The 14,298-nt window shown below is 42.2% G+C and overlaps 1 protein-coding gene across 6 annotated transcripts in view; it reads left to right on the forward strand.

The window, feature by feature from the left end:
- The window catches only part of RB1 (RB transcriptional corepressor 1), a 161,066-nt gene that overhangs the window by 65,317 nt on the left and 81,451 nt on the right, over nucleotides 1–14,298 (forward strand). For all 6 annotated transcript variants that reach the window (XM_054014743.1, XM_054014715.1, XM_054014722.1 and 3 more), the window contains exons 12-17: nucleotides 1,925–2,012; nucleotides 9,425–9,541; nucleotides 10,297–10,353; nucleotides 10,441–10,472; nucleotides 10,559–10,635; nucleotides 10,853–11,055. In XM_054014743.1, the coding sequence (XP_053870718.1) occupies nucleotides 1,925–2,012; nucleotides 9,425–9,541; nucleotides 10,297–10,353; nucleotides 10,441–10,472; nucleotides 10,559–10,635; nucleotides 10,853–11,055 (574 nt within the window). The remainder of the gene's footprint in view (nucleotides 1–1,924; nucleotides 2,013–9,424; nucleotides 9,542–10,296; nucleotides 10,354–10,440; nucleotides 10,473–10,558; nucleotides 10,636–10,852; nucleotides 11,056–14,298) is intronic.

The raw sequence follows: 14,298 nt of genomic DNA on the forward strand, positions 1-14,298 counted from the left end.
GTTGTGTGTCTGTAAAAACAGTCTAATAAGACAGTTTCTGGAGAAATTTTTATTATTTAAAGTCTCTGAAAAGGCGGAAAATGTGTGAACTTGTAAATAACTCAGATAGTATTTTAAACCTTTTAATCAAAATAGTGATAAAGGATTCTGCTCACTTTGCCTAATAAGAAAACAAACTTAAATATCAGTAGAGTTGTGCATCCCAATATTTAATATCTTCATTTAATGTAATCCACTCCTCTTCATGACCCATTTTATGTAATACTCCAAATCCTAACTTGTGAATTATCTTAAAATTCATCTGGTCTAGCTAGAGCGATGGAAGGTGGGAGTGGGACTTCCAGATGCATACGGCCTTCTCAATAAAACAGGAAGGGGGAGTGGTTTCAGGTTTAATGTGGCCACTTTCTGATTTTGAGTCTGTAGAATGAAAAGACCAGTATTTAATGCACTTTACTGGCTATTGGCAGACCTAGGGGAGTGATGGTGGTGGTCATGATATAGAAACAAATGTTCTCCTCCAAAATATCTGCATCAAAATTCTGTAATTTCTTATGACACTGCAAGCCCGACAATACAGTGCAGAATTAATTTTAGTTCCTGGCTCTATAGACAATGCTACAGCTATCTTTTGTAGATAAGAGTAAAGAGAAAAATGTTTTAATTTACAGAACCTCCATTTTCATTATAATTTGGTGCTATTTGCACATCTTGTTTGCCAGATATTAACGTTTAGGTTGTTACCGTTCTGTTGTTACTTTACTTTGTTGATGTTGATGTGATGGGGTTCAGGCGATGATGATGAATATTCATAACTTAAGTCAAAGTAGTATGCTGTAGTTATGTTCCTGAAAAATGCGACTTTAAGCGAAATGATAAGCGAATCCAATTTCCCCATAAGAATTAATGTAAATGAGGGGGTTAGGTTCCAGGGAAATTTTTTTTCACCAGACAAAAGACTGTATTACACAGTATAAGTTTTAAACAAACAATTTAATACCAGTACACAGTGGTGATGATTGTGAAGCTTGGTTGAGGTGGAGGAGTCAGAGGGTGGGATATTTCCCAGGGAATGCCTTACTGCTAAATGAACTAGCAATTGACTGGGCCCTCAAGGGTTCTCTCACAATATTCTACAAGACAGCAGGAAAGGAGGGAGGGCAGACAGAGACACACACCCTGTGTGTGAGAGAAAAAATGTGTATTTCCCCTTTAAGTAGCTGACCCCAGGCTTAAGTACACTGCCTTGTTAATTAAATCAGCTTGCTGAGACCGAGACCCGCAGCTACTGCCTAGAAGCTCTCTCCGTTGGTCGTGTGTCCCCCCTGCTCTATGGAAGATGGGGTAAGCGGGGTGCAGGAGCAGGGGGGAGGGGGAGACACCCTGACATTAGCCCCTCTTTTCCCCCCTCTCCCCGTACAGCAAGCAGGAGTCTCTGGGAGCAGCTCCAAGGCAGAGGGCAGGAGCAGCACATGGCAGTGGGGGGAGGGACAGCTACTGCACAGGGAACTTAGGGGAGTGGGGAGCTGATAGAGGGGCTGCTGATCCACCCTGGTTTCAACCACCCACCAGCTAGCTGCAAAGGGCTGCTCTTCCTGCAAGCAGTGGACAAAACAGGTGGTTGCCAAACGACATTAGAAGGGAGCGTTTCACAACTTTAAACAAGCATGTTCCCTAATTGATCAGCAACTTAACATCGAAACAACATTAACCGGGATGACTTTAAGTGAGGAGTTCCTGTATTTAATTTCCCCACCAGTTTGTTTTATTATTGAGTTAGTTATGTATTGATTTGTTAATCTGTTTATAGATTTGCTGTTTGCCTTTCAGGAAACTGTATCAGGGAACAATTAGAAAATTCTTGCCTGATATTGAAGGTATACAAAATAAGTATTTAACATATATCTTATTACATTTTTTTCAGGGCTGCAATGAATACTATCCAGCAGTTAATGATGATTTTAAATTCAGCAAGTGATAAACCATCAGATAATCTCATCTCATATTTTAATGTAAGTGACTAGGTTTTTTTTTAACTAGAGTAAGCATTTATGAGGAAGTACCTATAAAATTATATCCTTCGGATTATCAACCAAGTAAATAGCATGTGTTCTTTACTAAAGGAGACCTAGAAAGGACTTCTTAAAAATAGTGGGGATTGTGCCCTCTTTTTCTTCTTTATGGTTTATAAAGATGTGAAAGAAATTTCTTTTCTGCTTAATTTTTACCTTAGAAATATCAAGAATGTCAGCTCTGATCTTTGTAGTTTTTGATGGAGGATCAGTTCAAGATTTATGTTTCAAATATCCTGATGTTCAGTGCATTGTAAAACCAACAAGGACACAGGAATGCAACAGCACTTGTACCTACCATAAGTTATGAATATAAGATCTTTAGTACACCTCTTAAGGACTCATGACCGTTTAAACATGCATTAGTACTGCTCTTTGAAAGGGCACTTGTCTGTATGTGAATTTTACAAGCACTTAACAAATTGTTGATATTTTGCTGGAAATCTTATGGTCCTTCAACTCTACTAAGATTAATTTGTTTAGGGGGAAAAACCAAATGTATTGCTAGAGGCTGTATTATGAACAGGAGACCGTTAGGTCCTGATTCAGAAAGTTATTTAGGGTTTGCGTACATGGGAGGGAAGGGGAAGCCAGGAATAGCTAATGGTCAATACCTACTGTTCACTAACTCCCCATGTGGGGACACTTATTCTGCAGTAAGAGGGCCTTTGTGCAATTTAGGTTAGAAAGTAGATTAAGCTAAAGCACACAAAGGCAAGCTTATTGTGGAATAAGTGTCCACATGAGGAGTTACTGCAGAATGGCTCTTGTGCTTTAAATTCATACCCTAGCTACTTTGCACTAATTTTGTCTTGAATTCCCCTTGTGGACAAGCTGTTAAGCATGTACCTATCTTAAAGCACTTAAGTAGTCCCATTGACTTTGTGTGAGTAGTTCCAATGTATAGAATTAAGTATGTGCTTAAGAGGCTGTCACAGAGCACACTCACCTCCAGACATGCACCTCCTCCTTATTGTTCTGGGAATTGGGAAGAGGCTGATGCCCCTGTCCGTGGTCTGCACACCGTCACTCCTTCTTGGCAATCCACCTGCAACCTCTTTCACAGCATCAGGAACCGCAGCATCCTCTTCATGGCTCGGCTCTCCGGCTGTGTTACTATCCATGTTCCCCACCACCCGTTCCGGGGGAGTTTAGCTCCTAGTACAGCCAGTTCCCCAGCGGTCACTGCAGTCAGTTGTCCCGCCAGTGTGGGGCAGATGCCCTATCACAGATGCTTTTTGCTGAATCAGGCTGTAGCTAATGGATATTGCTGAGCATAAAAATATGACCGCCTCCTAATCTCTCTTAAAGACTCAGAACTACTTCTTTGTGTAGTGACCCTATGGGTTCTCCACTGTAGGCGTGCTTGCATCCCTGCACTGCTGATCAGAGAACTTCAGTAGCAATGTCCGTTATGCCTGCACATGCGCTCTCTCTCCTTGTGCCTTGTCATGAGGCTAGTCAGCATGTGTGGGCTAACCCCACTCAGTTCCTTCTCAACCACCCCTGGCTAGAGATGGAGCTATTAGCATTCTGTTAGCGACTATTACCTCGTGCTTTCTTTGTAGCCTAGAGCCTAGTTTTTAGTAGTAGTTAGTCTAGTGTCTTTTATTTTTGACATCCTGTCCCCCCCGCCAATAGTTTTTTCTTCCTGCCCTTTCCATTGGGGGCCCATCCCCCACAACGGGGTATGCCTGATACTCTGGGATTCAAGAAGTGCCTTTCCTGCAACTAGGCTATCCTTGTTGCAAACGTGCACTCACAGTACATTCGTTGCCTCAGGAAAGGATACATTCCTCAGAAGTGCACTCTCTGTCAGCAGCTTAGACCTCAGTCTCGTAAGGACAGAGAGCGAGGGCAGAAAATCATATTTATGGAGGCAGCTCTCAGACAATCTCCAGACCTGCGTCAAGACTCTCCATGTAGATGTAAGTCTTCCCCACAGACCTCAACATCCAAGGGTCATTGGGTGAAGAAATCTGCCACCGACCCCTCTCATAAGTTGAAAAAGAGCGCAGGAAGTCCCCACAGAGAGCTGAGAGCTAGCCACAAACAATCCCCGGCATGATCAATATCCTGAGTAGCATCGGCACTGAGACAGACCAAGCCCGGTACCCACTGCCCAAGGAAGACTACAGCGGCAGGTACTATGGACGTACCCACAGACCCATTGGGCACAGACACCAAGTCAACGGCACGTAAGAAGAAGAGGAGGAGCAAACATTCCATGGCACACTGGTACATGATGTCCTATCAGTACAGATGCCTCATCTGGTACCTGAATGGCCAGTGCGTACAAGAGTCTCCTCTCCTGGGCACTGGGACCTCTGCACTGAGTCCCTGCCTAGCACGGGAGTCTTCCCTTCTGCCTTGCCACGTCCCCTCCCCCACTCTCCAGTGCAGACTCAGATAGTGAACTGGAGGAAGAAATATCTCAGTATTCCACCCAAGCACCCAACAGTGCCTGATATCAGCAGGGCCCCAGCCATAACCTTAGATGGCCCCACCGCTGCCATTCTTGTATGGCCATCTATGGACACCACCGCAGGCTCCATGCCACCCAGCGGCCATACTGGGGCCCCTGGGCTGCCTACCATCTCCAGGACTCTCGGGCTTCTAGTCCCACCCATGAGCCCCCAAGACACACTTCCTCAACCACAGCATCCAGGGCTTTATAGCTCCCAGAAGAAGTCTTGGAGGAGTGTGAGGGTGATGTCGAGGAGGAGGTGACCCCAAAAACCATATCCTCCTTCTCTTCCCCAGACGAGGCTGTCATGCCTCCCTAACCATCCCTGGTGGATGATTTTTGCCTGTTCCAGGACTTCACAAGGAGAGTGGTTGGTTGACTTTCTCCAGATACCTCTGGAAGAAGTCAAGGACATGCACCATAAGTTCCTGGACATGCTGCAGTCATCTTTCGCCTCAAAAGTGGCCCTCCCTATCAATGAAGCCCTTCTCGATCTTGCAAGAACCATATGGCAGACCCCAGCATCGGTTGCACTGATTTGCAAGTGAGCAGACAAAAAGTACTGTGTCCTGGCGAGTGAAACAGAGTTCCTCTTCTTCAGACCTCCACCTAACTCCATTGTGGTGGATGCTGTCAGTTCTCATGGCCATCAACACCACATGAAGTCCATGCTCTATGATAGGGACTGGAAGCGTCTGGACCTATTTGGAAGGAAGGCATACTCCTCGGCCACGGATCAGTTTTGAATTGCCAGTTACCAAGTGCTTATGGTGAAATACGAGTATGGGAGTTACTTGAAACTGAACAATTTTATTGAGCAGCTGCCCAAGTCGCATCTCAAACAATTTAAGGCCATCATCCAAGAAGGGAAACTAGTAGCAAAGACATCGCTACAATCTGCCCTTGATGCAGCCAGTACTGCAGCCAGATCCATTTCCATGGTGGTAGTGATGAAATGTGCCTCTTGGGTTTCCAAAAGGAGGTGCAGGTAACCATGGAAGATCTTCCCTTTGAGGGCACTAAGCTCTTCGTGGAGAAAACTGATGCCTCACTTCACCCTCTGACGGATTCTCAAGCACTCTTCCTTTGCTGGCCATCTACACGCTGGGACAAAAGAGAAAATTTAGTCCACGGCCCCAGCATAAGCCATGCACTTCCCAATACACAGCTCAACGATACTAAGAGCCACCGAGGAAAAAAACTAAATTCTCTAGATGTAAACATCTGGCCAGCAATCTTTCTTGTCCTAGCCTTCCACATCCAAACATCAATTTTGTCACGTTGGTTGAGGTGCCAATAGACCACACCCTACAACTGATACATCCAACCATTGCTAATCCACCTATTTTGCCACCGTCTGGCAGCGTTGTGCAGTACCTGGGGCACATAACATTGGATCAATGGGTCCTAGAGATCATTCGCCTCAGTACTCTATCCATTTTACCCCTTACCTCCTCCACAACACCCTTCCATGTCCCTCTTCAGGGATCCTTCTCATGAGAGTTTCCAGTTAAGAGCCGTAGAACCAGTACCTCAGCATCTATGAGGCAAAGGGTTCTACTCTCGGTATTTCCTAATACTCAAGAAATAGGGGGGCTGGAGACCCATATTAGACTTCAGAGCTCTCAAAGTTTGTCAGAGCTCAGAAATTCAAGATGGTCACTTTAGCAATGATCATTCTGGCGTTGGAACAGGGAGACTGGTTTTCGGCCCTCGACCACTAGGGCGTGTATTTTCACATCTCAATCTTACCAACTCACAGATGATTTCTCAGATTCATCCTGGGACAAGATCACGACCAGTACAGGTTACTCCCCTTCATGTCGTCTTCAGTGCTGAGAGCATTTTCCAAGGTTCTCTCAGTAGTGGCCACCCACTTATGCTCGCAAGGGATCATGATTTACCCTTGCCTGGATGATTGCCTCCTCAGAGCCTAATCTCTCACATCCCATCCTGGCTTCTTCACCTCAAGGCATGGCTCCTTCCAATCCCTAGAGAGCTCCTGTTCAACCGTGATGCAAGAAATATTATTACACAACAGAAAATTCTTGATATGACATACTTACCTGCAAAAATGGTCCAGATTTCGGATTTGGTGCATGTCCCAACAAATCTCCGTTCTTCTGTTACCCACACAAAATTCTTTGTTACACACACTCTAAGGCACCCAACTTTACCCTAAATTTGTTGCCAGTACACTCTTGGACATCCCACCTCTACCTAGTTCCTAGGGTTCCAGACTTCCACCTCTACCTAGTTCCTAGGGCTCAAGGCGTAACCCGGTTGATTTAGGCACCCCTAATCTTTCCCAGTTCGTAGGGCTCCGGGCGAAAGGCACCTAACTCTACCCCTCCGTGGGCTCCAGGCTCTATTCCTCTGTGGAATCAGTGCAAACACCCTTTCCCTGTGGACTTAGGGCTTGATCCTTTGCAGGTTTACAGGCTCTTTCACCAGTGAAAGAGCCTGACCAGTAATATCTTACTTAACCTCTATTTATTAACAATCACCAAAACAGAATGTACACACTAAGCATACAACGCTCACCACTCCCAATCAATCAGATGAACTTTTCCCTAATGGCCAGTCAGGATCAAGTCATCTGGGGATTCCACCTTCTGCACGGTTATGATTGGCAAGGTGTTGACGTCTGGCAGCTCTGATCTTGGGGCTGTGTCCTGGAGTTGGTTCCAAAGAACTTCCTTTTGGAACGCAGTTTATAGTGAAACTTGAGCCTTGCTTAGCTGTACCTTAACCAATAATTTTACTGAAATATTAATAAACAATTTTTTAACCAATCCTAATACATTGTAAAACAATTCTTTAACCAATCATACCCCACCCCCTTCCTTGATTTACACCTAGCAAAATTAGTTATGTAACAGACAGAGACCATCTAGATGAACAATAGAGAAGTGGGGACCATAAAGACAAAACAATATTAAGTAGGGATTTCACAATCACAACTGGTTAAGTGATTTCTTGCCAGACAGAATGCCATCAAACAAAATTTTCTTTAATTATCTTAAGATCTGTTTCTTTATCTGGTGATGATGCGTATTATTAGGATAGGATCGCCTTCTTAACAGTCTGATATTACATTGTTTTAATGTAATTTAGATGGAATGTGAGGATGCAGGGTCGGTGCAAGGATATTTTGCGCCCTAGGCGAAGCTTCCACTTTGCACGCGCACTTTGCCCCCCCCCCCCCCCCCCCCGTAACATCGGTTCATTGAGGGGCAAATCCCAGCGAGCCTTTATAGGCCCCAGGGGCTAGCCTGCCTAGGGGCCAGTCGTGTCCTGGGGCTGCTCCCCAGACCAGGTTCCCCCCTCCCCCCCCGAACTCCCCTGGAGGGTTCCCCGCCCCCCCCCCCACACACACACACAAGCCCTCCTCTTTAAGGAGCCCTGTGAGGATGTGACTTTCTGCTTCTGAGCTCATGGCTGCTGTCTCCTAATATGGCTGCAGAAAAAGGCCTCAGCCTTATACTTCCACACATTCTCGACTATGCCCTGGCACTGAAAAGATCGTGGCTGTCCATAAACCCTTCTAGAGTCCACCAAGTGGCAATAACAGCCTTCCATCATCCAGTGGAGGGGTACTCAGTGCTGTCACACCTGACCAGCAAAAGTTTCCTCTAGGGTATTGTAAACCTCTTCCCACAAGCTCGGCCTCCTACTCCCACATGGGACTTAAACGTGGTACTGAAAGGACTGACTAGGCCTCCCTTTGAACCCAGACCAACTGTTCGCTTACTTACCTCTTGATGAAAATGGCCTTCCTGATAATGATTACTTCGGCCAGTAGAATAGGGGAAATAGTGGCTCTGATTGTACATTCCCCATATTCAGTATTCTTTGGGACAAAGTTATCCTCGGACAACATCCAAAATTCGTTCCCAAGGTAACCTCCCCGTTTCACATGAACCTTCCAACCTTCTATCCCAAGTCTCACCGAGACAACAGAGAGGCTATATTACATACCCTAGATCTCTGAAGAGCCCTAGTCTTCTACATGGACAGGACGAAGGCCTTCAGGAAGTTCCCCAGACTTTTCCCCTCCATTGCAGAATGATCCAAGGGTTTGGCAATATCAGCCAAAAGGACTTTCCATGTGGGTCTCGAAATGGTATCAGACAAAGTTACAAAGTTCACAGTATGACCCCTCCACAAGGTCAATCTCCTCATCCATTGCCTTCTTCAAGAATGTCCCTATCTCAGAGATCTGTAGAGCAGCGAAATGGGTGTCAGTCCACACTTTCGCAGAACATTATGCGATTGCTGGGGATGCCATCTTCAGCTCCACAATGCTGTCATCTGTAACTGACCCGACTCTGAAGTCCCAGCCCTCCAGAGGGAGGATGTGGAATGTATACTGCTTGGGAGTCACCTATAGTGGAGCACGCATAGGGACACTACTCAAAGAAGTAGTAGTTACCTTCTGCAGTAACAATGGTTCTTCGAAATGTGTGTCCCTATAGGTGCTCCACAACCCACCCTCCTCCCCTCAACTTCAGTTTTTGTCAGTGACTCTGTGGTAGAGAAGGAACTGAGGGGGGTTAGCCCACACCCACTGGCTAGCCTTGTGGCAGGGCATGAGGAGAGAGAGCACATGTGCAGGCCTAACAGACACTGCTACCAAAGTTCTCCAATTAGCAGCACAGGGACACAAGCACACCTACACTGGAGCACATATAGGGATACACATCTTGAAGAACCACCATTGCTGGGCAAGGTGACTAACTTCTTCCGTAACCATACTGATGACCTAATTAATATAATGGTGTGCTACAAAGCTGAAGCGGAAAAATATTCTTGGTTAACTTGTAAAAACATGTTTTGATATACCTAGTTAAACAAAATATCCTTTTTTTCTAATATGTTTCAGAACTGTACAGTGAACCCTAAAGAAAGTATCCTGGCAAGAGTAGAAAATCTTGGGAACATCTTCAAAGAGAAATTTGCTGAAGCAGTTGGACAGGGATGTGCTGAAATTGGCTCACAGGCAACTAATATTTTGATTTCATATTATTCATTTGAATGCTATCAACATTAGCTAATGTGAGACAAAATGTACTTACCTGTGTTTTACTGTGGAGATTGGGAGTGATAAAGTAATATTTTCTCAACCTGGGAAACTGGGCATGTAACTCTGGCAAGGCTCTAAGATGCTATCTGACAAACAATTCAGCATACATAGGAAGGTCTAGAAAGAAAAAATGCATACGCTTAAAAATATTTTAAAATAACGTTATTTTAATGAAGCATAGGAAAATTACCATGAAGTATTTTAACATAGTTGAAACTGTACTTATATAGTCACCCATTAATCTGGCCTCATGAATAGGATTAGTGAACCTTTAAATGGACCTGGTGGCCTATTTCCCATCCAGTCATCAGGCCACTTGTATTTCCCTACAGTGACTTGCATAGCAAATTCACCCAACTTAGCTCAATATCTTCCAGCTGTCCGCTCTGCTTTCTCATCTTGGCAACTCAAAATTGACCTCTGCACTTTGACTTAAACATCTTCTTACAACTTCAGTCAGTCACGATCCCCAGTAATCCTTGGCGACCACCCTAGCACCACTGGCCAACTTCGCTGGGACAAATCAGATTTTCTTTAAGTGGTCCCAGCATGCACGTTCTTTCCAAAGGATGGAAGTGTATTTTGGCTTTGTTGTGTCAGATTTCAGAGACAATTTTATATTATGCCTTGCAATAACTTTCTGTAATGTTCTTGACTTTCTTCATTTTTAGAGATATAAGCTTGGTGTAAGGCTATACTACAGAGTAATGGAATCCATGTTAAAGTCGGTAAGTTTAATGAGGATGCATTACTCTTAATACTTTGCTCCTTTTTGAGCAGTATTTCTTAACCTTGTGTTTGTTCATCTATTTCAGGAGGAAGAGCGCCTGTCAGTTCACAATTTTAGGTATATGTTCCTAACTCATAATAGAAAACCATTATTGGTGTGCTAAGACTAGTATTAAGGCCTGCATTTTTTTTTTTCTTTTTCAGCAAACTTCTGAACAATAATATCTTCCACACATCTCTTCTGGCCTGTGCTGTTGAGGTTGTCATGGCTACATATGGCAGTAAGTCGAAGCTATAGAAGTGCAAGATACCATTGCTATTGTTTATTAGTAGTAATAGCTATATAAAATTCATTAAATTAGTAATTACATATGCACATTAAATTTAAGTATCTGAAACTGACAAGCAGCCGTAAATTAATAAATACAGAGGGAAAAATTGACAAGAGATCGTATCACTTTAATATTGAATAACTAGTTCTGGGCTTTTTTACTTCAGGGAATGCTTCACAAAGTGATGGCACCAGTACTGAAACGGATTTGTCTTTTCCATGGATTCTCAATGTACTTGATTTAAAAGCCTTTGACTTCTACAAGGTGATTGAAAGCTTTATTAAAGCAGAACCAAGCTTGACAAGAGAGATGATAAAACATCTAGAACGCTGTGAACATCGAATTATGGAATCCCTTGCATGGCAATCAGTAAGTAATATTTTAAAATAAGTAAAAATGTGTTTGTCCACTTCGTGTGCCTATATGGAGAAAAGAAATTATACCCAACTCCATTAGATTATATATAAAATTGTATTATTAAGAGTTATTAGTAATAAAATCACAAAACCAAAATTAGCTTGATTTTTACATGTCTTAAATGATAAACAGAGGGCCAAATTCTCACTGGTATAAATCAGCTTAGCTTGACTGACTTCAATGAACATATGCTGGCTTACAAACATCTGAGGATCTGGCTCAGAATATTTTAAATGCACTACTCCAAAACTATACATAATATTTTGGTGCCAGTAAAAACAGACAAAAAAATAAAAGCATAACATTTATTAATTCATGTTTCTTTCTTTCTTGATACTTGTTGCTCCTATTCAGAGCCAGAGTGTTAGTACAGTACTTGGATATTATTGTTGCTGAATACTGAGTTGCCTTGTCCCCCCAACTTGGATCAGTTTAGATTTCTTGGTAGCTCTGTGCTGACCTGATCTTGAACAAACTGGTCAATGGTAGTAAACTTGTGATATTTGGTACATATTTGGTTTCAGGCTTGTAATGAAGAGTCAGCTTAATATGTCAAGGGATGGGGACCCTATGGAAGAGTCTGTTCACTGAAATGTTAATGTCTGGTGAACAACTTTGTGTAGCTTGTTTTAAATGAATCATAAACTTGCAGCTCTTTCCTTTACAACATTGCAGAATTTGCCCCTTACAGTGAATGTGATCCTTGGATGTATAACTGAAGGAGTATAGAGTAGAAATAGGGAGGTGGTGTTCTTTCTACTGTATAAGAAATCAATGAGAACTGTACTGAAATATTTCAGTACATTGTGATAACACTTTAAAAGGATGTTGAGAAACTGGGAAGGATTCAGAAAAAAGCGAGGCGAATGCTTTGAAGTCTTGAAAACCTGCTTTACAGTGAGAGACTAAAGACTAATTTATTTGAGAGAGTTTTAAAAGATGATGATGATCAGAGTCAGTAAGCACTTAGAGGGCTCTTCAGTCTATTAGACAAAAGCATGACAATGACTAGAAGCTGAAGTCAGATAAATTCAAATTAGAAATAAGGAACAAATTTCTAAATGATGGTGATTCGCCATTGGAACAGAGTACCAAGGGAAATGTTGGATTCTCCATCTCCTAGTGTCGTCAGATCAAGACTGGATACTTTTCTAGAAGATATGCTTTAACAGAGTAGGTACCTTTTAGTTTGTGCTAGCAGGGTCTACATGGGGCAGTTAGAGCGCAACACATCAGAGCAATCTACAATCAAATCCCTATAGTCTGGGCTGAGGTGCCGTGTGACGAGCCATGAGTGAAATGTAATGGCCTGTGATGTACAGGTGGTCAGACTAGATGATCCAGTGGTCAATCCCTTCTAGCCTTAAACTCCTTTGTGAGTTTTTGAACATCCAAAGTCTGAAAGATGAAGCTAGAAAAATTGAGACTAGGAGCATGATGCAGGGTTTTTAGCAAATTAACAGTTGGAACAACTTAACTAGAGGGATGTTGTGGATTCTGTCATTTGAAGTCTTTAAATCAAGGTTGGATGTTTTTCTAGAAGATATGCTCTAGCTCAACCAGGACTCCTTGTTGTTTTTGCTGTGTATGTATGAGATAGATAAATTATGCACATCACTAGAAGGTCTCTTCAGAAAGGGTGGATAATTTGAAAGATATAGTTCAGACTTGTAAATATTTTTAATTTTTTTAAATACTTTGCAAAAGCAGTACAAAGCCATTTGACTTGTGGTTTGTCATAAAGAGCACACTGTGTTAAATGCTAGGTTACTCTTAATTTTAACAAACCACTTGATTTGCCTTTTGATTCCAAATCAGCCACACAGGAAACAGATCAATTTCCTTACTCTCATGTTAGATTTCAGAGTAGCAGCTGTGTTAGTCTGTATTCGCAAAAAGAACAGAAGTACTTGTGGCACCTTAGAGGCTAACAAATACATTTGTTAGTCTCTAAGGTGCCACAAGTACTCCTGTTCTCATGTTAGAGACACTCTTCACACATTTTGGTTAAGTGTTAGATTGTACTGATTATTCAAAACTAGATGTGGTGGAAAATTTGAGCCGACCATCATTATTAAATTATTATGCAGGTGTAGCCACCATAAATGTTAATGGAAGTTTCACAGGGGGGGTTATATGATGGGGGAATAGATTCCATGAACTAGAGAGAGGGTCATTGGGGAGTACTGATGTTGGTTTACATAGGTAAACTTAAAGAAAAGAATGTGTATTTCATTCATAACCCTTTAAGCTGTGCATTAGCTAACCTCAGAACCGCATAGTTTTATTACTGTTACTCTCATCCTTTCCCTTCACTGAAGTCGGTGGAGTTTCACTAGTGTAAAACTGGTGTAAGGATAATTGGTCACAAGTGTGACCATTCTTTTCTGGAAGTCAGTGTAATGGCTACCAAGCAAGCAGTCTTCTCTTAAACACTTCGTAGTGGTTAATTTTTTTTTAAAATCCAAAGAAAATGGAATCTCAGGAGACTGAAATATTTCTTTGTGTGTGCTGAAAGCAGAAATTTCTTTATTAGAGGTACAATGTGCTCTGCTACTATGAAAGAAACTTGAGTGAAAGTAAACTATTACAGATTAGATAACAGTAGAAGGTTTTAAAAATAATAGAAAAAGTTTTACAAATACTTGCATCATCTTTTATATTCCATAATTTGGAGTGAAACTCTGCTTAGTTTCTACTTTACTGAATAGTCAAACCTAGTCAGTAGCTGGCTTTCTTTAGGTATTTATAGTAAATTGTCCTACTTTATCCTGGATTTTCTTTTTGATTCTGGCTTTTTGCTCATTCCATTGCCTACTTTTGAAAATTGATTCATAAGGTTCAGTTTCAGACAGGAGTCTGGTAATAATTTATTTTTTGGTGACAAACTGGCTACAGAATAACTAAAAAAACAAACAAACTTCAGACAATGAAGCTAACTTCAAGAGATGCACAATTAAAGGCATCTTGCAGAATTTTACTGAGGAAAAATTGTGTATCTGATCTCTCTCAGATTTTTCAAGCAGTGTAAAAATGTTTAAATTAGAGTTTTGTTTTTATGTTATTGGGAGATAATATATCCTGTTATACACTAGTCTCATGATTGGTCCTAGTAAAAGTGTTTTATCACTTTCACAGTTATCTAATTTAACCATCTGTACTTGGGAAGGAGATCATGCTTTTGTAGGTCATCTC

The sequence above is a fragment of the Malaclemys terrapin genome, chromosome 1, assembly GCF_027887155.1.
Source record: "Malaclemys terrapin pileata isolate rMalTer1 chromosome 1, rMalTer1.hap1, whole genome shotgun sequence".
Lineage (NCBI taxonomy): Eukaryota > Metazoa > Chordata > Testudines > Emydidae > Malaclemys > Malaclemys terrapin.